Source organism: Podarcis bocagei (assembly GCF_964188305.1).
Source record: "Podarcis bocagei genome assembly, chromosome: 2".
Lineage (NCBI taxonomy): Eukaryota > Metazoa > Chordata > Lepidosauria > Squamata > Lacertidae > Podarcis > Podarcis bocagei.
This window is the reverse complement of record NC_138126.1, coordinates 15823174-15846129: the sequence shown is the minus strand read 5'-3', so window position 1 is coordinate 15846129 and position 22956 is coordinate 15823174. Positions and strand designations below refer to the sequence as shown.

At 45.0% G+C, this 22956-nt stretch overlaps 2 protein-coding genes across 9 annotated transcripts in view; one reads left to right on the top strand and one right to left on the bottom strand.

Moving 5' to 3' along the window:
* Positions 1 to 1763: 1763 nt before the first annotated feature.
* The window catches only part of LOC308580397 (uncharacterized protein), a 24509-nt gene continuing 3316 nt past the window's right edge, over positions 1764 to 22956 (bottom strand). The window contains exons 1-8 of one of the 6 annotated variants that reach the window (XM_081181944.1): positions 18093 to 18111; positions 13942 to 14009; positions 11157 to 11283; positions 10207 to 10320; positions 8577 to 8684; positions 7559 to 7660; positions 5268 to 5357; positions 1764 to 3941 (exon numbers count right to left, since the gene is read on the bottom strand). In XM_081181944.1, the coding sequence (XP_081038070.1) occupies positions 1987 to 3941; positions 5268 to 5357; positions 7559 to 7660; positions 8577 to 8684; positions 10207 to 10320; positions 11157 to 11283; positions 13942 to 13962 (2517 nt within the window). In that variant the 5' untranslated portion in view covers positions 13963 to 14009; positions 18093 to 18111 and the 3' untranslated portion in view covers positions 1764 to 1986. Of the gene's footprint in view, positions 3942 to 5267; positions 5358 to 7558; positions 7661 to 8576; positions 8685 to 10206; positions 10321 to 11156; positions 11284 to 13941; positions 14412 to 14709; positions 14858 to 18092; positions 18112 to 22956 lie in introns of those variants that run through there. The other 5 variants (XM_081181942.1, XM_081181943.1, XM_081181939.1 and 2 more) reach the window with 5 other exon arrangements.
* LOC308580488 (tigger transposable element-derived protein 1-like) overlaps positions 18209 to 22956 on the top strand; it is a 17287-nt gene continuing 12539 nt past the window's right edge. The window contains exons 1-3 of one of the 3 annotated variants that reach the window (XM_081182198.1): positions 18209 to 18598; positions 20485 to 20638; positions 22081 to 22185. In XM_081182198.1, the coding sequence (XP_081038324.1) occupies positions 22104 to 22185 (82 nt within the window). In that variant the 5' untranslated portion in view covers positions 18209 to 18598; positions 20485 to 20638; positions 22081 to 22103. The remainder of the gene's footprint in view (positions 18599 to 20484; positions 20639 to 22080; positions 22186 to 22956) is intronic. The other 2 variants (XM_081182196.1, XM_081182197.1) reach the window with 2 other exon arrangements.

The window sequence follows — 22956 nt, the reverse complement described above, 5'->3', positions numbered from 1 at the left end:
CCTCGTTGCAGGGATTCGAAGCGCTGATTGGCAAGTCCTAGGCTCTGGTTTAACCCACAGAGCCACCTGCGTCCCTCTACTTTTCCTTAGGATGTCCCTATTTTCATTGGAGAAATGTTGAAGGGTATGGAGTTATCTGACCCTGAGCCATCTGAAGGCAGTCCTGTATAGGGAAGGCTTTTTTAAACGTTTAATGTTTTATTATGTTTTTATATATGTTGGAAGCCGCCCAGAGTGGGGCAACCTAAACATTAGGAAGAACTTCCTGACAGTAAGAGCTGTTCGACAGTGGAATTTGCTGCCAAGGAGTGTGGTGGAGTCTCCTACTTTGGAGGTCTTTAAGCAGAGGCTTGACAACCATATGTCAGGAGTGCTCTGATGGTGTTTCCTGCTTGGCAGGGGGTTGGACTCGATGGCCCTTGTGGTCTCTTCCAACTCTATGATTCTATGAACCCAGTCAGACGTGTAGGGTATAAAAAGTAGAATTATCACTATGGAATGGGACGTCCCTATTTTCAAAGGAGAAATGTTGGAGGGTATGCAATCCACAAATGATCAGGTCAAGAGGAACGGTTGAGGGACTTGGGGCTGCTTAGCCTGAATAAGAGACGACTGAGAGGAGATAGGACCTAAAGATTAAAAGGGCTGTCACTGGAAGATGGAGATAGCTTATTTTCTCCTGCATACCGGTGGATTCAAGGAGCAAGAAAGGAGATTCCAACTAAATGCCAGGAAGAACTTTCTGACAGTGGTGGGCTCTCCTTCCTTGGAGGTTTTTAAGCAGAGGTTAGATGATCCTCTATCATAGATTCTTCAGCCAAGATTCCTGCACTGCAGGGGGTTGGACTAGATGACCCTCGAGGTCCCTTCCAACTCTACAATTCTATGAATCTATGCAGGTTCCACAGTGGCTAGATCACAAAATACATAACTGTCAAGCACTTTATTTAATAAGTTACATAAGAGACTCCAAGATAGATTTAGTCAAAGTAAAACAAAACAATGCTGTTTTATAAATCCTACATCAGAATATTTTATAGCTAAAATAAAAAGCTTCGAGAATTCAGTGTTAATAAACAGGGCAAGAAGCAGGATTTGTTACTAGAAGGGTGCATACATCAAATAGAAGTTTTGCTGTTACGGAACTGAAACAGTTCGTGGACCACAAATATTATCAGTTCTGAAATGTATGTACAATTACACTGTAGGCACAGTACTACAGATCTCTTTGGGGGAAATTTCATTATTTAATATGGTTTATATCATTTCAGCATATGCCTTTGTCTTCATCCTGATTTTTCCTCTTTGTCCTAATATTTGCTTTTTATTTATGGAACATGAGATACGGTTTTGAGATAAATGAGATTTAAGGAACATGAGATACGGTTATGAGATTTGTTGCAAACCTTGACATTTTTTTGTATTTGCTCTAGAGCTAATGCGCCAAGTTGTTGCCAAAGAGGCAGGATGCGACTGATATTTTTGCCACAGCTGGAGCTCTTATATTCTCTGGCCTGTGTCACACATAATGCCAAACTATAGTTAACGTGCACAAACTTTGGGGCTCACTGCTTCCCCCACTCCTCTCCTCTGGAGCAGCCACAGGGAAAATCTGGGAAGCTTTCCTTCCATTTTCAGCCGAGGTGAAATTTGAACCTGAGTAAACTGTGGTTAATCTTAACTGGTTCAGGGAAACAAGCTGACCAAACTGTGGTTTACGATCTCCCTAAAAATCATAGTTAATATTATGCTAAGGACATAGTTAAGAGCTAACCGTTCTTGCCTTGGGCGAATCAAGTAACTGTGGACAGTAAAAAAACAAAGTGTAATTTTCCAAACTCTTTTTGCCGGCCACGCAGAATCATTCCTATAGTGCTATACTGTGGTTTGGAGTTACATATATATATATAATTTCTATTTAACCATCTTTTACCAACTTCAATTTTCACTCCCCATATCGCCACCCCATCTCCCATATTGATTGCTTTATCTCGCATGGATTTTCTCATGTCTCCTCAGGTATGCTTTACTCCGGAAACTTTTATCACAGACGGTGCATTGGTGTGGTTTTTCTCCTGTGTGAATTCTCTCATGATGAATAAGGTTTGATCGTCGATTGAAACTTTTACCGCAGACTGAGCATGTATGTGGTTTCTCTCCTGTGTGGCTTCTCTCATGGGAAGTAAGGCTTGACTTTTGCTTGAAACTCTTCTCACAGACTGAGCATGAATATGGCTTCTCTCCAGTGTGGATTCTCCCATGAATAATCAGGTGCTCCTTACGACTGAAGCTTCTGCTACAGACTGAGCATGTGTACGGTTTCTCCTGCGTGTGGATTTTTTGGTGTTCGGTGTAGCTCGTTCTATGTTTGAATCTTTTCCCACAGACTGAGCAGGTGTATGGTTTTTCCCCCGTATGAATCCTCTCGTGTATGACCACTTGTGATTTGTTACCAAAGCTTTTCCCGCAAACTGAGCACGAATACGGTTTCTCCCCTGTGTGCGTTCTCATGTGTCCAAGAAGATTTGCTTTACAGCTGAAGCTTTTACCACAGACCGAGCACATAAAGGGAGTTTCTCCAGTGTGAATTCTTTCGTGGCTTGTGAGGTTGGATCTTTGCTTGAAACTTTTACCACAGAATGAGCAGGCATAAGGCCTTTCTTCCGTGTGAGTTCTTTCGTGTGAAATAAGATTAGTTCTCCCGCTGCAACCTTTCCCACATACCGAACATTTATAGGGTGTCTCTCCAGTATGGACTCGTTCATGTCTAATAAGGCTTACTTTGTGAATGAAGCTTTTACCACAGATAGAACACGTGTACGTTTTTTCTTGTGTATGAGTTTTTTCATGGCTAAGAAGATTGGATCTTTGGTTGAAGCTTTTCCCACAGATTGCACATATATACGACTTTTCTTCATTATGGCTTCTCTCATGGACAGCCAGGTAACTTTTCCAATTGAAGCTTTTCCCACAGATGGAGCATGAATATAGTTTTTCTCCCGTATGGGTTCCCTTGTGTCCCAGAAGGCAGTCTTTACGACTGAAACTTTTCCCGCAGATAGAACACTTATACGGGATCTCTCCTGTATGAATTCTTTCATGCTGAAGGAGGCCGGAGCACTGGCTGAAGTTTTTGCCACAGACTGGACATGTATATGGTTTCTCTCCCATATGAATTCTCTCATGTCTGATAAGGCTTGCTTTGCGACTAAAGCTTTTCCCACAGACTGAACATGCATATGGTTTCTCTCCTGTGTGGGTGATCTTGTGCGCAACAAGCCCAGAGCTCTGACAGAAGCTTTTACCACACTCAGAGCACTTGTAAGGCTTCTCTCCCGTATGAATTCTCTCATGTCTTATAAGGAGTGCCTTACGACTCAGGTTTTTACCACAGACAGAGCATGGGTACGGTTTTTCCCCTGTATGGGTCCTTTCATGGCTAATAAGATGGGATCTCTGATTGAAGCTTTTCCCGCAGACTGAACACGTATATGGTTTCTCCCCTGTATGATTTAGCTTGTGTCTAATAAGATGAGATCTCCGAAAGAATCTTTTCCCACAGACTAAGCATGTATATAGTTTCTCTCCTGCGTGGCTCTTCCCATGGGTCTTCAGGTAATATCTCCAACCAGATCTCTTATCGTCATCTAGGTATTTATATGGTTCCTCTCCTTTTTTAAGCATTCTCCCAGACTTATGGATTCTCTTTTGGAGTTTGGTTTCATTGATGCCACTTCCCCCATGAGATAAAGTCTTTCCCACTCTCTTTCCAGAGGCATTTCCTTGGTGCCTCCCTGCTTGGCCTTCTTTCACAGAGACCTCGGCCTTCTTTGGATACTGGAAGATTCTCTCCTTGGCAGTTCCCAAGAGTGTCTCATCCGTTGCCACTTGATGAGCACTTTCTGGTGGGATGGAGCCTTCCTCTTTCATGTACCCATTGCCTGTTCAGATAAACAGAGAATTGTGATAGCAGTAAGAGATATATTGCCTTAGTTTGTCTCCTGAGGAAAGAAGTCATCAACCAAAAACATGTGGCAATTCACTGTTTTGTTTACTTGATAAAGATATGTAATTTGGCTTCCATAAGGGACAATCAGACCAGTGCTATTTTTATAGGAAAAGAGGTACCGGAACTCACCATGAACACCTCCCTTGTTTACTTATACAGTGGTACCTCAGGTTAAGAACTTAATTCGTTCTGGAGGTCCGTTCTTAACCTGAAACTGTTCTTAACCATTTAGCTAATGGGACCTCCCGCTGCCGCTGCGCCACCGCCGCATGATTTCTGTTCTCATCCTGAAGCAAAGTTCTTAACCCGAGATACTATTAATGGCAATGGCGCTCAACTGAGAGAAGCCGGAACCAAGTTCTGGCGAGTTCCAGCTGAAATGAAGCCCCGAACCTGACCAAACAGTAATGGTTACAGAGAGCATTTCTGTACAGCTTTTCTACACCTTATGAGCAGATCTTTAGAGAGAACCAGAAGGGATCCTCACTTTGATCGATGCTGCCAGTGCAGTTTGACTGGAACTTCCAAGACAAAAAGAAGGTGGAATTCTCTCCCCAAGGAGGCTCACCTGGCACCTTCATTATACACCTTTGGGGGCCAGGCGGAAATGTTCCTCTTCAACCAGGCCTTTGGCTGATTGGCACCCAAAGCCCTTTTAAATGTGGGAAGAATGGGGAGACTGTGAGGGGAGAGGCTTCACCAGGCAAGGCCTCTTTCCACCTGCGTTGCCCCACCTTCTCCAGTCTCTGTTTCTCATTTTGCATTGAATTATGTTGTGCACTGTGGTTTGCTGCCTTTTATTGATTGGAGTTTAGAAATTACTCATTGTAACTGTTAAGAGTGGATTTCTGTTTCATTTGAAATGCTGATATTTAATAATATTCTATATTATTTTAATGAATGTTGAATGTTATTTTATTTGCATGTTGTATTGTGCATACAGTGGTGCCTCGCAAGACGAAATTAATTCATTCCGCGAGTTTTTTTGTCTAGCGAATTTTTCGTAAAATGCATAGAGATGCATTTTAAATAAAAGCACACATTCTACTCATGTAAAAACATGCTGATTCCCAGACCATCCGCAAGCTGGACTGAGAAGGCGATTGGGCCGCATCTCGCCCCCAGGCCTTAGGTTGCCTACCCCTGCTTTAGCCTTTTCTTCGTGTCCCAGGCACCCTCTTTTTATTTGGCAAGTGGAGACTAGCTTCCTGCCAAGCTTCTTCCTGTTTCCTGCTGTTGGCACTGTGGTTTGCCTCACCTGAAACAGTTGCCCTTTCCTCAGTTTCTTGGAAATCTTGGGCCCAGGTCTCTCCTTTCAGTTCCAGCTTTATTATTATACCAGGAAATCCTGTTTAGGAGGAAGGAGATCAGAGAAGGTTTCATAATTTTTTATTTTTTAAAATAAATTTTATTAAGGCTTACAGAGAAAAATACAAATCTTATTATCTTCTCCCTTTTTAAAAAAACAAACCAAGACTTTTATCTAGATACAATAAAATCATAAAGGGGGGGGGGAGAAAGAAAAAGAAAGAAAATTTAAAAAGTAGAAAAGAGGGTAAAAGAGAAAGATAGGAGAATAAGATATAGAAAATAAATAACTTCTTATTCTGCATCTGTCCGCTATGTAAAAATAATATTCACTTTGTTCAATCGAATATAACACCCAACAAAGCCACTTTCTAACTTTCTATAAACAAACATTATCTTCAATCCTCATTGTCTTTTTCACACAAAAAGTCTAAGAGACTTTTCCAGTCTTTAACAAAAGTGCCTTTTCTCTCTGTACGCAACAACGGCAGCAAGATTCTTAATAGCACAAGGATGGAAGAATGAGGAAATCCCGACGAAAGAACGGTGGCAAGAAAAACTGATGGACTATGCGGAATTGGCAAAACTGACACACAGACTACGTGACGAGGATAACTGTGATTTTAAAGATGAATGGGAACCTTTTATGAAATATTTGAAGAAGCAACAAAATGAACTGGACTCTGTGGCAGGTTTTGAATAAAGTGGTGCCCCGCAAGACGAATGCCTCGCAAGACGAAAAACCCGCTAGACGAAAGGGTTTTCCGTTTTTCGATGCGCTTCGCAAGACGAATTTCCCTATGGGCTTGCTTCGCAAGACGAAAACGTCTTGCGAGTCTTGCAATTTTTTCGTTCCCCCCCCCTTTTTCTAAGCCGCTAATAGCCTTTTAGCCGCTAAGCCTTTAATAGCCGCTAAACCGCTAATAGCGCTAATCCGCTAATCCGCTAATAGGGTTGCTTCGCAAGATGAAAAAACCGCTAGACGAAGAGACTCGCGGAACGGATTATTTTCGTCTTGCGAGGCACCACTGTAAACATTCACAAACTCTTTATTGTAATATATAGATGGATAATTTGAGGATCTTTACAATTTTATAACATGCAGACAGAAAGATGTGTTGAGAAACCAGAGAAAGGAGTTGAGGGAAGTCCGGGGGTTGGGGGAGGTTGGGTTTTTTGTTTAGGGGGAGGGGGGAGGGAAATGGAGGGGGGAAACCAATGTGGATGATGTATTTTTGTTAAAATTACTGTGTTGAAATTTCTAATAATTTTGTTTTTAAGTGCCTTTTCTCTGATCAAACACATCAGCTTCGCCATCTCAGCTAAGTCCGTCAGTTTTAACAGCCATTCTTCCATTGTTAGTAATGACGTGCCCTTCCATTTTTGTGCATATAAAAGTCTGGCGGCCGTGACTTTTAAGACTTTTAGATCAGGTTGGGTTCCTAGGCCAAGCTCCGGCCAGGACAGTCGTGCTGGCAGCGGCTGAAACATCCGGACAGCTCCAGGTTGCAAGGACCCAGGACGGCCTGGTGCGAAAGGGACTGTACCATCCCAGTCTTTATGCAGAAAGTTCTCAGGTACAGTCCCAGTCATCCCCAATAGGTCTGAAAAAGAATCCCGGCTGTGCCCCTGAAGAACTACTGCTGGTCGGAGGAGAAAACACTGATCTGATCTGAGTTAGGATCAGGGAGAAGCTTGCTGTGTTCCCACGATCGCCTTGTACCCCTGCAGAACAGGAGAGAGGGCCCTGGGGAGAAATGCCCACCTAAACCCTTTAAAATTAAAGATCATGGAGACTTGGTGGTGAACCCCAAATCAGATGAACTGTTACCAGTATACCTGAAGGGGCGTCTCCACCCCCATCGTTCTGCCCGGATGCTGAGGTCCAGTGCCGAGGGCCTTCTGGCGGTTCCCTCATTGCGAGAAGCAAAGCTACAGGGAACCAGGCAGAGGGCCTTTTCGGTAGTGGCGCCCGCCCTGTGGAACGCCCTCCCATCAGATGTCAAAGCGATAAACAACTTCCTGACATTTAGAAGACATCTGAAGGCAGCCCTGTTCAGGGAAGTTTTTAATGTATGATATTTTAGTGTTTTTTGGTTTCTATGGAAGCTGCCCAGATTGGCTGGGGAAACCCAGCCAGATGGGCGGGGTACAAATAATAAATTATTATTATTATTATTATTATTATTATTATTATTATTATTATTATTATTATTATTATTATTATTATTATTACCACACCTGACTGATCTGCAGCAGCATTCACATTTTTGTCAGCTCCTGGGTGTTCTGGGACGCAGGGCTCCTCTTCCTGTTCCTGCTTTATCATGAGGTCGGGAAATCCTGAATCAAAGGGGGTAGGGAAAGGAGAGGTAAAACGAAGCGTTCAGGTGCAATATTCCAACAGCCTACCTCAGATGTAGAGCACAACTAGAGAATCAGAATAGAACTGTAGAGTTGGAAGGGACCCTGAGGGTCATCTAGTCGAGCCCCCCTGCAACGCAATAGTTTTCGTTCAAGAGTTACTTATCATTTGACTTATCAGATCCCTCCCCTGATTTGTAATCTGGTTGTAAGCTGCCTAGGGAAGTTCATCTTCCCCCTTCTCAACGCTGTAGCAGAAGGTCATCAAAACTTTCCAATTTGGCCTTTGGAGGATGGATGCAATTGCTATCTTACCATAACTATTTGTGGTCCTCCAGATTTATTTTTGTTTTTTAACGCTCACTATTTTATTATTTTTTAAGGATATTTCTTATTGTGGTTGCATTATTATTATTATTATTATTGGCTTTCACAGGTGTTTGTTCATCTTAAAGGTAAAGAGACCCCTGACCATTAGGTCCAGTCGTGACCGATTCTGGGGTTGCGGCGCTCATCTCGCTTTATTGGCTGAGGGAGCTGGCGTACAGCTTCCGGGTCATGTGGCCAGCATAACTAAGCCGCTTCTGGTGAACCAAAGCAGCGCACGGAAATTCAGTTTACCTTCCCGCCGAAGCAGTACGTATTTATCTACTTGCACTTTGACGTGCTTTTGAACTGCTAGGTTGGCAGGAGCAGGGACCGAGCAACAGGAGCTCACCCTGTCACAGGGATTCAAACCGCCGACCTTCTGATTGGCAAGTCCTAGGCTCTGTGGTTTAACCCACAGCGCTAACTGCGTCCCTGTTTGTTCATCTTGCATCCTCTTTATTATTTGTATCTTGTTAAAGCAACGTACCGTCTGGCCATCCTCTTGGTCCTAATTTCCACCCCTCACCTGATCTGGCAGTACCTGGGAAGGACTTTTGCCACTGCTTCTCTTCTTCTTCTTCTTCTTCTTCTTCTTCTTCTTCTTCTTCCAGCTTTATTATCACATCAGGAATCTCTGGTTCACAGGAAATATGTGAGAAAGAGTATGGTTAAGAGGGACATTTCATCACTCTAGACAGGAGCAGAACCCAAAATTGTGTTCCAGAGTTTAGCCCAATGTATACTGGATTCAGGGACGCGGGTGGCGCTGTGGTCTAAACCAGTGTTTTTCAACCACTGTTCCGAGGCACACTAGTGTGCCGCGAGATGTTGCCTGGTGTGCCGTGGGAAAAATTGAAAAATTCGAAAGATTTTTTTTTAAAAAAAAATCATTTTTTTGCCCACTAGGCGGGCGCCGGACTGTGTCCTGGGTATGGGATGTGTGTGGGGTTTTTGACCCCACCCTCGGCCAGCAGGGGCACCGATTGGCGCTCCTCAGGGGGACACCCTCCACTTTTCTGATGTCCGGGCTGTGATTGGTCCAGACTCCAGCCTGGACCTATCACAGTAGGACAGCATCTTCTGACTTCCTTCCCGCCCGAGCACAGTGTGCGCAGCAGCGGAGAGAAGAAGACGTCGTGACTCAAGTCACCAGGAGGACCGGAGAAGTTGTCATTTTATTTCTCTTCAGTCTTCACTGAATGCCTTGACTGGGTTAGGGACCCTTATAGCTCAGCATCAGTTGGTGGAAAGGACATGACTTTACAGGAGCAGGAGGAAGTAACTGAACTGAGACAAAATCTTGGTTTCAAGCTAAGATTTGCTGATCTACCTTTGGACAGTTTTTGGTTGGATACTGCCAAGGAGTTCCCCCTTCTGGCAAACAAAGCTATTTTGACATTGCTCCCATTTTCCACTACACATCTGTGTGAGATGAGCTTTTCAAGCACGATTGCTATAAAAACTAAATACAGAGAGAGACTGAGAGCTGTTGACGAAGAGCTACGTGTGTGTCTTTCTTCGATTCCAGCCAGAATATCGGCTTTGTGTTCAGCCAAACAGGCCCAGGTTGCACACTGAATAAAGTATTTTATAATTTTTCATATTTCTGTTTACTTACTATTTCATAATAAAGTAATTATAAAATACTTTCTTTGTGTTTATTTGATTCCTATTCAAGAGAATTACTTTATATATAGTCAATACAGGCACAGAATTAAATTTCTTAACATTTTCTAATGGTGGTGTTTCCATGAAACAAGTGTGCCTTTGCCCAAAAAAAGGTTGAAAAACACTGGTCTAAACCACAGAGCCTAGGGCTTGCCGATCAGAAGGTTGGCGGTTGAGCTCCTCTTGCTCAGTCCCTGCTCCTGCCAACCTAGCAGTTCGAAAGCACGTCAAAGTGCAAGTAGATAAATAGGTTCCACTCCGGTGGGAAGGTAAACGGTGTTTCTGCGCACTGCTCTGGTTCGCCAGAAGCGGATTAGTCATGCTGGCCACATGACCCGGAAGCTGTCTGCGGACAAATGCCGGCTCCCTCGGCCAGTAAAGCGAGGTGAGCGCCGCAACCCCAGAGTCATCCGTGACTGGACCTAACAGTCAGGGGTCCCTTTATACTGGATTCAATGTGTATTGGGGTGGTGTCTCAGCTTCCCCACCTGTGTCAGGCTCCAAAATGATCTCCTTTTCCTCCACAATTGGCTGGTCTGGGATCCATGGGTCTTCCTCTTGCTCAAGCTGGGAGATCAAGTTGGGTTTGACAACTCGAAAACCTGTCCAGGGAACAGAAGAAACTCGAGTAATATGTGGGGCTGCCCAGAGCATGATAGTCAGAACATATAACACCAATTTTGGCATGACTCAACTGGCTACCAAATACTTCCATATAAAAACTGACGAAAAAATAAAGAAGAAGAAATTGCGGGGAATTAAGGATTTGAAGTCGGCACAGGGCAAGTTCACTCAACGAGCCTGTATATAAAGCTTCCATTGTTTTTTATGAACTGTATCTTAGTAGATATTTTTTATATTACAGTTTATTATTTTAATGATTGTCTTTTATGTGTTTCCCCCCCCCAAAATTGTTTTGATTGAATTTCAAAACATTAACAAATGCAAATAAGAAAAGTAAAAGTAAAAAAAAAAGCAACTAAGAGCTCATCCACCACCAAAAGATATCTTTTCAGTGTTAGGAACTGAGTACAGTGGTACCTCAGGTTAAGAACTTAATTCGTTCTGGAGGTCCGTTTTTATCGTGAAACTGTTCTTAACCTGAAGCACCACTTTAGCTAATGGGGCCTCCTCTGCTGCTGCGCCACTGCTGCACAATTTCTGTTTCATCCTGAAGCAAAGTTCTTAACCTGAGGTACTATTTCTGGGTTAGCGGAGTCTGTAACCTGAAGCGTATGTAACCTGAGGTACCACTGTACTAATACCAGACACATTATAATAAATTGTTTTCTATGCTACAAGATACGAGTACCTCTCTCCTTAGAGCAAGTCCCACACCATCAGAAGTGTGTGTTGAAATGAATTTCTGAATAAAAGGGGTGGAGGGGAGGGAAGAGAATTACATTTCTTATCAAAAGTTGAGAAAAAGGGCACTTACCTAAAGAGGCAACATGCCCATAATTTTCCTGCATGACGTCCCGGTACAAAGCCTTTTCATGTGTATCCAATAGAGACCACTCACTTTCTGTGAAATACACAGCCACATCCTCAAAAGCCACACAGCCCTGGAAGGAAAGGAAATAGCAACATTTAGGACAGGGGTCTGCAACCTTTAAGACAAAAAGAGCCACTTGGACCCATTTCCAAAAAAACAACAACTGGGAGCTGCAAAACTCGTCATTATAAAAATAACTTTTTTGTCACTTTTTACTATTATTTCTTTGTTTCACCCCTCAGAATTACTCCTCATAATAGAAATAAATGTTAAATCAACAAGTTACCTTTTTGTGTGTGTGTGTTCTTCACTCCCCTTCAAAACAGTGACCAGCGTACATGCCCCCTTTCAATGCAGTGACCAGCGTACATGCCCCTTACAATGTAGCGGGCGGGCGGGTGGGAAGGTGACGTCGGGATGGTGCGTGACTAACGCACGCACCGCCCCCATGCGACGTCACAGCCAGTACAGTGCCCGCCACAATGGGGAGTGTCGGGGCGCACAATGCGCCTCCTCCCCTCGCTAGTATCCGCCCCGGAGTCGCAGCAAAGGTGTAAAAGAGCCACATGCGGCTCCAGAGCCGCGGGTTGCAGACCCCTGATTTAGGAAAAGTGTGATGCAAATACTAAGTTCCCTGTTGCTACAGATAACTATGACTTGGGATGCTTCTGGGCTAAGGTTACCAGATTCTTCTCAATGAATCCGGGGACACTTTTCAATTTCCTACTAAATAAGATGGATTTTGTCAGGAAACTGACAAAATTTGTAAATCTGGGGACTGTCCCCGGGAAACGGGGACATCTAGTAACCTTATTCTGGGTGGCTGCTATTTGTACATGGGATCCAATCACATACAGTCGTACCTTGGATCTCGAATGCCTTGGCTCCCGATCAGTTCCTGAACTACTGAAACCCAGAAGTGAGTGTTCCGGTTTTCGAATGATTTTCAGAAGCCGAACAGCGGCTTCCAATTGGCTGCAGGAGTTTCCTGCAGCCAATCAGAAGTCACACTTTGGTTTCTGAACGTTTTGGAAGTCGAACAGACTTCCGGAACGAATTCTGTTCGACTTCCAAGGTACTGGTAAATTCAGATTGCGCAATCGTAGTTGATTGGCAGGTCCTGCACAGAGACCTGGCTTCCCCCAAAAGAACAGATGTTTTGTAATAAGGAAAAAGATGGGGAAAATACAAGAAAGTGTGGGATAACACTTGCTTTGATGGGGAATGCTCATTAAATAGCCCACGTTGTCTAATCTTGCAAACAGATCAGGAGGAATGCCTACTAAAGAGGCTGTCTGGAAGCAACAAATGTTGTTTGGTTTTTGTGACTTATGCTTTAAATTGTATACCACACTGAAAGTCCTTTTGCAGAAGGGCAGCTTATAAATTGCCTAAATAAAAACAGCCAGGCAATCTATGTCCAATGGCCAATATCCATTGTTAGTCACACTCAGAGGAGACTGACTGAGATCGATGGATGAATTCGCTGACTTGTACCCTCAAGATTGACTTAGTTTGGTTTCACCCATTTCCTCTGTAATCCTTACAACAACCCTGTAAACGAAGCTTAAGAAGAAGACAGACCATGGGTTGCTTGTGAGGCCACTGAGCATTCAAGTAGATATCAGCATGGCAGACCTACAACTGGGTCTCCTACAATTTTTAAAAAATGAGTGTTGTTGCCTGCACCTGCCAATTTGGATCAGGATGGCAGTGCTGGGGGGAAGGTGGGATTAACTCCTTAATGTCATTGTCCTAATATCACCCTGTCTCCCAAAGTTACCCTCAGGGCAGAAACGTACCAAACATTTTGAAACCCCTTCCCTCTGCCCCACAGTACTTTATTTGGCATGGGGTGTGTGCATGCTTTGGCTGCTATTCCCCCACCCCACGCCCCAAAAATCCAACACAAAAATCTGTCTATGAACTGCCCAAATTACATTTAGCTCACCCCTATCCTGAGATTTTTGGGATGCGGGTGGCACGGTGGGTTAAACCACAGAGCCTAGGACTTGCCGATCAGAAGGTCGTCGGTTCGAATCCCCGCGACGGGGTGAGCTCCCGTTGCTCGGTCCCTGCTCCTGCCAACCTAGCAGTTCGAAAGCACGTCAAAGTACAAGTAGATAAATAGGTACCTCTCCAGCGGGAAGGTAAATGGCGTTTCTGTGCGCTGCTCTGGTTTGCCAGAAGCGGCTTAGTCATGCTGGCCACATGACCCGGAAGCTGTACGCCGGCTCCCTCGGCCAATAAAGTGAGATGAGCGCCACAACCCCAGAGTCGGCCACGATTGGACCTAATGGTTAGGGATCCCTTTACCTTTACTTTATCCTGAGATTTAAATTGGGGCTTTTATTTCCAGGTCGTAGTTCAAACATCTGTTACATGATCTCCAGCTCCCAGAAAACGAACAACCCTCTGCTGTGATCTTGAGCAATAAATCAAGTCAACATTGATTGATTGATTGATTGATTGATTTTGCAGGAAGCGGGTACCAATTGCTGTCCCATCCTAGGCATACCTGGGGCCAGTCCTACTTCTGCATCCCTTTGACTGTAAGAGATGCTTTGGAATTTGCCAAGGAATTTTGCTTCCTGGATGCTGAAGCTGAACGACGGCACCCCCCTCTCAACTCAGCCAGAACAGAGGAATCTGGGCCCTGAACTCTGTTTCTCAATACAGGAGTTGCCCCTCTCCCAGGTACCCCACACCCAGCCCCAGCCCCCCGTACCTGAGGCAGCTGTGTGCCCATTGCTGCTTCCGCTTCCCTCAGAGGTGGGGACGATGCTCCTACGAGACCTGGAAAAGTGACAAGGTTACATGGGGCTGTGCCCTCCATAGATATAAAAGTGTCCACCCAAATGGATGGTGGGAAAAGTGAGGCGGTCGTATTGTAACAGGGATCTTGCAACAGGTGACGAGTCAAGCTTGAGTCCATGAGGAAAGGTAAAAACAACGGTCAGGGATTCCATTCCAAGGATGTTGGGTTTTTTGAACCATGGCAGTTGGGAGCAGTTAAGGAGGCAGACCGCAGGGCTTCACTGGAGCCTGAGTTCACAGGTCTTTAGTTCCCGCATTTTGGGTGGGGGGAGCTCAGGCCAAGGATATATGGAGCAAGCAGCTATGCACAGGCCTCTGTGCATGTGCAAAGCGCTTTTCTTTCGTTAGTTGCTGTGCTGTCTAGCACCAACTTAAAAAACAGAACACCAGTGAAGGTTTATTCAGGGCTGGCAACCCCTGCCTTAGAGCATGGGCTCGGGCATAACACACACACACACACACACACACACCCCACACATCTACCACAATGTGCCTCTAGTCTAGTCCAAAGTGGAAAAAATATAAATGCAGAGGACATTTAAAATCCTTTTCCCCTTTGAGACAGAAGCCTCAGAAAATTATTTTCCAATGCACAAATTTACAATATTGGGGGTGTCTAGATATGTGGATCTCTCCCCCCCCCCGTCCACCACACTTCACCCCCTTTTCCCTCTCTCACCAGCAGATCACTCCCTGCTCAGCTGCATCCCTGCTCAGCCGATCCCTCTTTTCTGTTTCCCCCTCCCTCCCCTTTCTTGTTGGATCTCTTTCTTCCTCCTTCCTACATCTGCAGTTCCTGCCCTTCTCGGCTTTATGCCTTCCAGGAGGGTTTATATATAAAAAGCAAATATATATATATATATATATATATATATATATATATATATATATATATATATATATATATTATTATGCGGGCTGATGTTTTGGAAGTGCCCCTTTTGATGTTGCACCGCTTCTCCTTCTCCTGACTGCCTGTGTTGACCTGTGCGCCTGCTTTTCCGCTTCCTGCCATGTGACTGAGGCCACACCAGACCCCTGGCAGTGCAAATCCATCTTCTGTGCTATGTGCTCAGACTGAGTGCCTCTCAGTGGCAAGGCTCATGCTAGGCACACATGTATTTATTTCAGTTACGAGTGGCTTCCCATGAAATATCCTGAAGCAATTAAAAAATTTTGTTCTTTTTTATTAAAGATTTTTTTGTTTTACAGAAGTATGTGTAATGTCTCTCGTATTTTTTCCATGTAACATTTTTACAAATCAGTTTCATTTGTTGAGACATTGGGGGGGGAAGATGGGGGAGGGTGGGTCCTGAAGTAATTAATGATTTTAAAAAACCATACATTTTTCCATCCATTTGTTTCATTTATGGACTGCTTCCTATATTGCATCTCAAAGCGATTTCACAAGTCCATTATAAACATATTTTAAAGTATTACATATTTAAAATCATTGCATTTTTTAAAAAAAAATCATTACATCTTATAATAGCAATTAGAAACCAAAGGATCAACAATACAGTGGTACTTCGGGTTACAGATGCTTCAGGTTACAGACTCCACTAACCCAGAAATTGTACCTCAGGTTAAGAACTTTGCTTCAGGATGAGAACAGAAATCGAGCAGCGGCGGCGGGAGGCCCCATTAGCTAAAGTGGTGCTTCAGGTTAAGAACAGTTTCAGGTTAAGAACAGACCTCCAGAATGAATTAAGTTCTTAACCCGAGGTACCACTGTAAAAGCATATAACAGGTAAAGTGAAAAGGTAAAGGACCCCTGGACGGTTAAGTCCAGTCAAAGGTGACTGTGGGGTTGCAGCACTCATCTCACTTTCAGGTTGAGGGAGCCGGCATTTTCCCACAGACAGGTTTCTGGTTCATGTGGCCAGCATGACTAAACCGCTTCTGGCGCAATGGGATACCCTTCTGGCGCAATGGGATACCGTGATGGAAACCAGAGGGCACAGAAATACTGTTTACCTTCCCGTCGCAGCGGTATCTATTTATCTACTTGTATTGGTGTGCTTTCGAACTGCTAGGTTGGCAGAAGCTGGGACAGAGCAACAGGAGCTCACCCCATTGTGTGGATTCGAACCACCGACCTTCTGATCAGCAAGCCCAAGAGGACCAGTGGTTTAGACCACAGCATCACCCGCTCCCTTATATAATATATGGATACATATGGATAGCTCAGTTAGTTAAAGCATGGTGCTGATAGCGGCAGGTTTACAAGTTCGATCCCTGTCTGGGACAGCTGCCTATTCCTGCATTGCAGGGGGTTGGACTAGATGATCCTCAGGGTCCCTTCAAACTTTATAATGCTATGATTCTGTGATGTAGATGAATAACATGGAACAATGCAGACAACGAATAATTGGGCATCAGTTACCAGGTACAAAGCAAAATGCAGTTGTGATGTGCAGAAGGCAGAAAATAACAGGGTTCATCCTCCAAGAAGCTCAAAGCCAGCCTGGATTCCACCCCACTGCCTCTCTCTTTTAAAAAAATCTATTTTCTATTTAATCTATTTTTATCCTGCCAAGTCAGGTTTCAAGGTGGCTAACAACATCAGTTACAAAATACAGAATAATAACAAACTGGTTAAAAGCAATACTTAAAATGCATCACAGTGTATCTAAAACCAGCAATTAAAATATACCTAATTTGAATGGACAGCAGTCCAGTCATCAGCATCCTCTGCGCCTTAGTTTCCAAATGCATATACAGTGGTACCTCAGGTTAAGTACTTAATTCGTTCTGGAGGTCCGTTCTTAACCTGAAACTGTTCTTAACCTGAAGCACCACTTTAGCTAATGGGGCCTCCCTCTGCCGCCACACCGCTGGAGCACGATTTCTGTTCTCATCCTGAAGCAAAGTTCTTGACCCGAGGTAATATTTCTGGGTTAGCGGAGTCTGTAACCTGAAGCGTCTGTAACCCAAGGTACCACTGTATTCTACATATATTTGCTGAAGTTAGGCTGGAGGAATGAGAGCAAGTAGCTCTCTAAGTCACCTTTGCGCAAGAGCCAAGGAAGGGAGCAGGAAGGGGGGGGGCGGGGGCCAAAAGATCAGCAACTCAATCCTGCGTGCTTTTACTACCAAGACTCGCTGAGGTCAATGGCTTACTCTCGAGTAAGCGCGCAAAAGATTCGGGGTGCAGGCAGCCGAGAAACCCAGCCCTGTGCATTTGACTGGGAGCAAACCATCAACTCCAGAGTTAAGGGTTTAGAAAGGGAAATGATATATAATGAAATGAAAAAGGTACTTAAATGTACTTTTCCCAAGAAACCAGAGGCCTTTCTCTTGGGCATTGTCGGCCAATTGGTGTTAAAGAAAGATAGGACTTTTTTATGTATGCTACTACAGCAGCAAGAATTCTCATCGCAAAGTATTGGAAGACACAGGATCTACCCACTCTGGAAGAATGGCAGATGAAGGTGATAGACTATATGGGACTGGTTGAAATGACTGGCAGACTCCGAGACCAAGGGAAAGAGATGGCAGAAGAAGATTGGAAGAAATTTAAAATTTATCTTAAAAAATATTGTAAAATTAATGAGTGCTAAAATGTCGAGGTTATAGATAGAAAAAAGGGGATTACAGCTGCAAAAGATCAAGTAAAAGAGAAGAACAAGGGGAAATTAGATAAATTTAAGGGGGACGATTTGTTGAAATAAATTTGGAAATAGGGATGCAGAAAGGGGAGGTATGGGGAAGTCGGTGAAGTGGGGTTTAAGAAAAGAGGATTTGAAATTATACATGTTTGTCTATGTGTTTGTTTGTTTGTATTGTGTTTTGTTTGTGTTTATATAAATGTTGAAAAACCAATAAAAATCTTATTAAAAAAAATAGAAAAGGGGTCAGCAAACTTTTTCAGCAGGGGGCCGGTCCACTGTCCCTGAGAACATGTGGGGGGCAGGACTATATTTTTTTTGGGGGGGGGGGATGAACGAATTCCTATGCCCCACAAATAACCCAGAGATGCATTTTAAATAAAAGGACGCATTCTACTCATGTAAAAACAAGGTGATTGGGAGGAGAGTCCACGACTCCCGTTCCACTTACTTCAGAGTAAGCCTACATATATGAGTGGGGGTGGGTTTTACCAAACAAACAAAAACTGCAAAGCCGCCCCTCCCCCTCCCCCCACGGCAATGAATTCAAGCAGCCCCAAGGAATCAATTGCCAAGAGCATCCACCCTCGCTCCATCCATGCGCTCAGGTAGCCAAGGGGGAGGATTTTTCCCCCTTTTGGAATCGGCTTTCCTTCGATCACATGGTGGGAAGCGGAAAACAAAGAGCAAAGCCGCCAGCTCTCCCCATTGAGCGATCTGGTGGAGGAGGAGAAAGGGAAATAGAAATAAAAAAGACAAGCGCGCAGGAGACGGTGGTGGTGATCGAGGAGACGCAGTAGGGATTCCTGGCGCAAACGCGAGAGAAAGAGAAAAGAGAGAAATCGGTTGAGGATCCCGCTTCTTGAAGGATTCCTGGCGAGGGTGCCTTTCAAGCCGGCAGCGGAAGGGAGAGCAGAGAGACCGAGGATCCTTTCAGCCAGGGAAGCGACCCTAAGCGTAAGTGCAACGCCTCCCCTAAGCAAAGGTGCCACACAATTGTAAAACGGTGTCGCGTAGTGGTTAGAGGGCTGAATTAGGAGCGAGGAGACCTAGATCCAAATTCCTACTCAAGGCATGAAGTCAGACTTTGGACAGCCCCTTCTCTAAGACTGGCTTACCTTGCAGGGTTGTTGAGAGGAGTAATTGGGGGCGAGATGCAGTGTCGCCCGCCTTGAGCTCCTTGCAGGAGAGCAAGATTAAAGATGTAATAAGTAAATTTTGTTGTTTTAGTCGTTTAGTCATATCCAATGGACCAGAGTACGCCAGGCACTCCTGTCTTCCACTGTCTCCCGCAGTTTGGTACCCATGCTGGTAGCTTCGAGAACACTGTCCCACCATCTCCTCCTCTGTCGTCCCCTTCTCCTTGTGCCCTCCATCTTTCCCAACATCAGGGTCTTTTCCAGGGAGTCTTCTCTGCTCATGAGGTGGCCAAAGTATTGGAGCCTCAGCTCAGGATCTGTCCTTCCAGTGAGCGCTCAGGGCTGATTTCCTTCAGAATGGAGAGGTTTGATCTTCTTGCAGTCCATGGGACTCTCAAGAGTCTCCTCCAGCACCATAATTCAAAAGCATCAATTCTTCGGCGATCAGCCTTCTTTATGGTCCAGCTCTCACTTCCATACTTCACTACTGGGAAAACCATGGCTTTTACTATACGGACCTTTGTTGGCAAGGTGATGTCTCTTCTTTTAAGATGCTGTCTAGGTTAGAGGGCTGATCAGGAGCGAGGAGATCTAGATTCAAATTCCCACTCCAGACATGAAGTCAGGCTTTGGACAGCCCCTTGCAGGGTTGTTGAGAGGAGAAATTGGGGAGCTCCTTGAAGGAGAGCAAGATTAGAGACATAATAAATAAATAATAGGGCATTATTTATGTCCTCTTCTGTAGGACTTGTGTTGAGGATTACAGCCATTCCCACACATTGAAATGTCCAGCTTATCTCATTTCCCATCATTTCTGTTCTTCTCTTCATCGCACGTCTGCAATCTTTTATCTCTCTTCTGGGTGAAACAAACCAAAACCTTTCAAGCTCTCACTACCTATTAATGTAAACATTTCCCCCCTCTATCTTTTATTTCATTTATTTTTTTATTGGATTTTTACGCTGGCCCTTCGCCGGTAGATCTCGGAGCGGTTCACAACATAAAAATACAAAGGAAAAAATCATGTTAGCATAAAAGGCAGCTAGTCGAATTAAAATGCAACATATATTGAAATTATATTACAAATTTCAGCTAAAAAAACACCCCCAAACAAATTGGAAAACATCCAGCACTAAACGTTTTAAAAACAGCCCAGGGCTATGTACAGGGCTTTAGTAAATAAACTGGTAAAAGGTAAAGGTAAAGGTACCCCTGCCCGAACGGGCCAGTCTTGACAGACTCTGGGGTTTGTGCGCCCATCTCACTCTATCGGCCGTGGGCCAGCGCTGTCCGGAGACACTTCCGGGTCACGTGGCCAGCGTGACAAAGCTGCATCTGGCGAGCCAGCGCAGCACACGGAACGCCGTTTACCTTCCCGCTGGTAAGCGGTACCTATTTATCTACTTGCACCCGGGGGTGCTTTCGAACTGCTAGGTTGGCAGGCGCTGGGACCGAGCAGCGGGAGCGCACCCCGCCGCGGGGATTCGAACCGCCGACCTTTCGATCGGCAAGCCCTAGGCGCTGAGGCTTTTACCCACAGCGCCACCCGCGTCCACTGGTAGTAATAATTAAAAACAGCAGCATGTGAAAAGTCTGATAATATTTGGGAAAGTCATTCCACAATTGGTGTACCAAAGCAGAATCCTGGACTGTTGTTCTGATCCAGCAGAGTCCTTTATGTTCTTTCTGTATTCTTTCCTGCAGCTTACAGAGGTCGAAATCTCTCTCCTCAGCACTCTTGTGGAGGTTTCCCCCCCATCTTTCTCCTAATCAGAAGCTCCTGATCTGATAGAACAAGAGACGGTACAGCGAATTATAGGAGTGGAGAACGCTAAGACTTCCTCAGCTGCCCACTCAGGTGAGAGACAGGAGCACAGAGAACGTGTCATTATAGACCAATAGGCCAGTTGTTCAGGGATTTGTTACAATGCTTCTGCTTAAAATCATTTTACCAGAGTAATCCTGTGGCTGTTTGAACAAAAGCTATTGTAGAGCTCCATTGGCAGCTGGTATCCATCTGATAGGGTGAAAGGCAGGGAGGCCAACACTAGGGGGAGCCATAGCCCCTGAGAAGGCAGAGCTGGCAGTGCCCCCTTTGTGCTAATGGACCAGCCTCCCTTTCTAATAAGTATGCTTTTAGTATTGATGTCTCAGGGACAGAATTATTAGGTGAAGAACCTTGAGGGTTTGAGACGGGGAACCTCTCATTAACTCCCGTGGGGCAGGGAGAAAAAGTGGGCCTTGAGTTTTTCCACCGTGCCACCTGCTTGGTTTCTGGCCGCTGCTAAAAAGATCTGGCTCAGCACCAGGAAGGGAGCCGGCAGTCCTCTATAGGAGCCATTGAACGTTTTCTGCCCTTATGCTCTACGTGGGGCTGCCCTTGAAGCTGTCCCAGAAACTCCAGCGGGTGCAGAATGCTGCAGCGAGGCTCCTCACGGGGTCTCTGCCATGGGAGCATATTCACCCAGTGCTTTTCCAACTGTATTGGCTCCCAATAGAGTACAGGGTCAGATTTAAGGTGCTGCTTTTGAACCTTTAAAGCCCTTCATGGCCTAGGACCATCGTACTGTACCTACAGGACCGCCTCTCCCGGTATGCCCCACGGAGAGCCTCAAGGTCCATAAATAACAACACCCTAGTGGTCCCGGGCCCTAAGGAAGTTAGATTGGCTTCAACCAGAGCCAGGGCCTTTTCAACTCTGGCTCCTGCCTGGTGGAACGCTCTGCCTCATGAGACCAGGGCCCTGCAGGATCTGATTTCTTTCCGCAGGGCCTGTAAGACAGAGTTGTTCCACCTGGCCTTTGGCTTGGAGCCAATTTGATTCCCTCCCCCTCTTTCTTTTTCCTTTCTCCTCCTGTGATGAGGCTGGATTTTAATATTTTAATGTTTCAATATTTTAATGTTGTATTTTAATCTTGTTTTTAAGTTGTATTCATTCAACTTGTTTTTATTATTGCTTGTTAGCAGCCCTGAGCCCGGCCTTGGCTGGGGAGGGCGGGGTATAAATAAAAATAATAATAATTATTATTATTATTATTAGTCTGCCATTCTCTATTCTTCTTAGGAACATAGGAAGTACGAAGTCAGACCATGTAGCTCAATATTGTCTACACGGACTGGCAGCAGCTTACCACAGTTTCAGGCAGGGAGAATTCTCTCCCAATCCTACCTGGAGATACTAGAGGGGTTGAGCCTTGGTATATGAGCAGAAACTAGTCAACATCCCTTCCCCACCCCACTCCCTGGCCACGGTCTTCTCCATCCTTACACCTTCTCCTTCTGTCTTTCTCTTGGTTTCAGGCTGTCCTAAGGTGACACTGAAAATGAAGGAGGAAGAAAAAGAAGATAAGGAAGACCTCCCGGCAGCCGGTCCCCGGGGCTCTGAGGAAAGCAAGATCTTCCTAGGTGACTGGCTAGGTGTGGGATGGATTTGGATGATACAGGTTACCTAGGGAACTCTGCCCCCCTCCCGACCAGATTTGAAACACCAGGCCTCCCCATTTGACTACAAGGTTGTTTCCCCCTAAATTGTGCCCATCTGCCCCATACCTGATGTTCTATGGGGCATGCAGAGATGTGGATAGTAGGGCTGCTCTCAAATCCTATCCCTGCAGGAAGCAGGATTGAACTCCCTGTACACCCGTGGGTGCCTTATTATTTAGTCGTTTAGTCATGTCCGACTCTTCGTGACCCCCTGGACCAGAGCACGCCAGGCACTCCTGTCTTCCACTGCCTCCCGCAGTTTGGTCAAACTCATGCTGGTAGCTTCCAGAACACTGTCCAACCATCTTGTCCTCTGTCGTCCCCTTCTCCTTGTGCCCTCCATCTTTCCCAACATCAGGGTCTTTTCCAGGGAGTCTTCTCTTCCCATGAGGTGGCCAAAGTCTTGGAGCCTCAGCTTCAGGATCTGTCCTTCCAGTGAGCACTCAGGGCTGATTTCCTTCAGAATGGATAGATTTGATCTTCTTGCAGTCCATGGGACTCTCAAGAGTCTCCTCCAGCACCATAATTCAAAAGCATCAATTCTTCGGCGATCAGCCTTCTTTATGGTCCAGCTCTCACTTCCATACATCACTACTGGGAAAACCATAGTTTTAACTATACGGACCTTTGTCGGCAAGGTGATGTCTCTGCTTTATAAGAGGGAGTTCAATTCTGCTTGGTCACAAAATGACA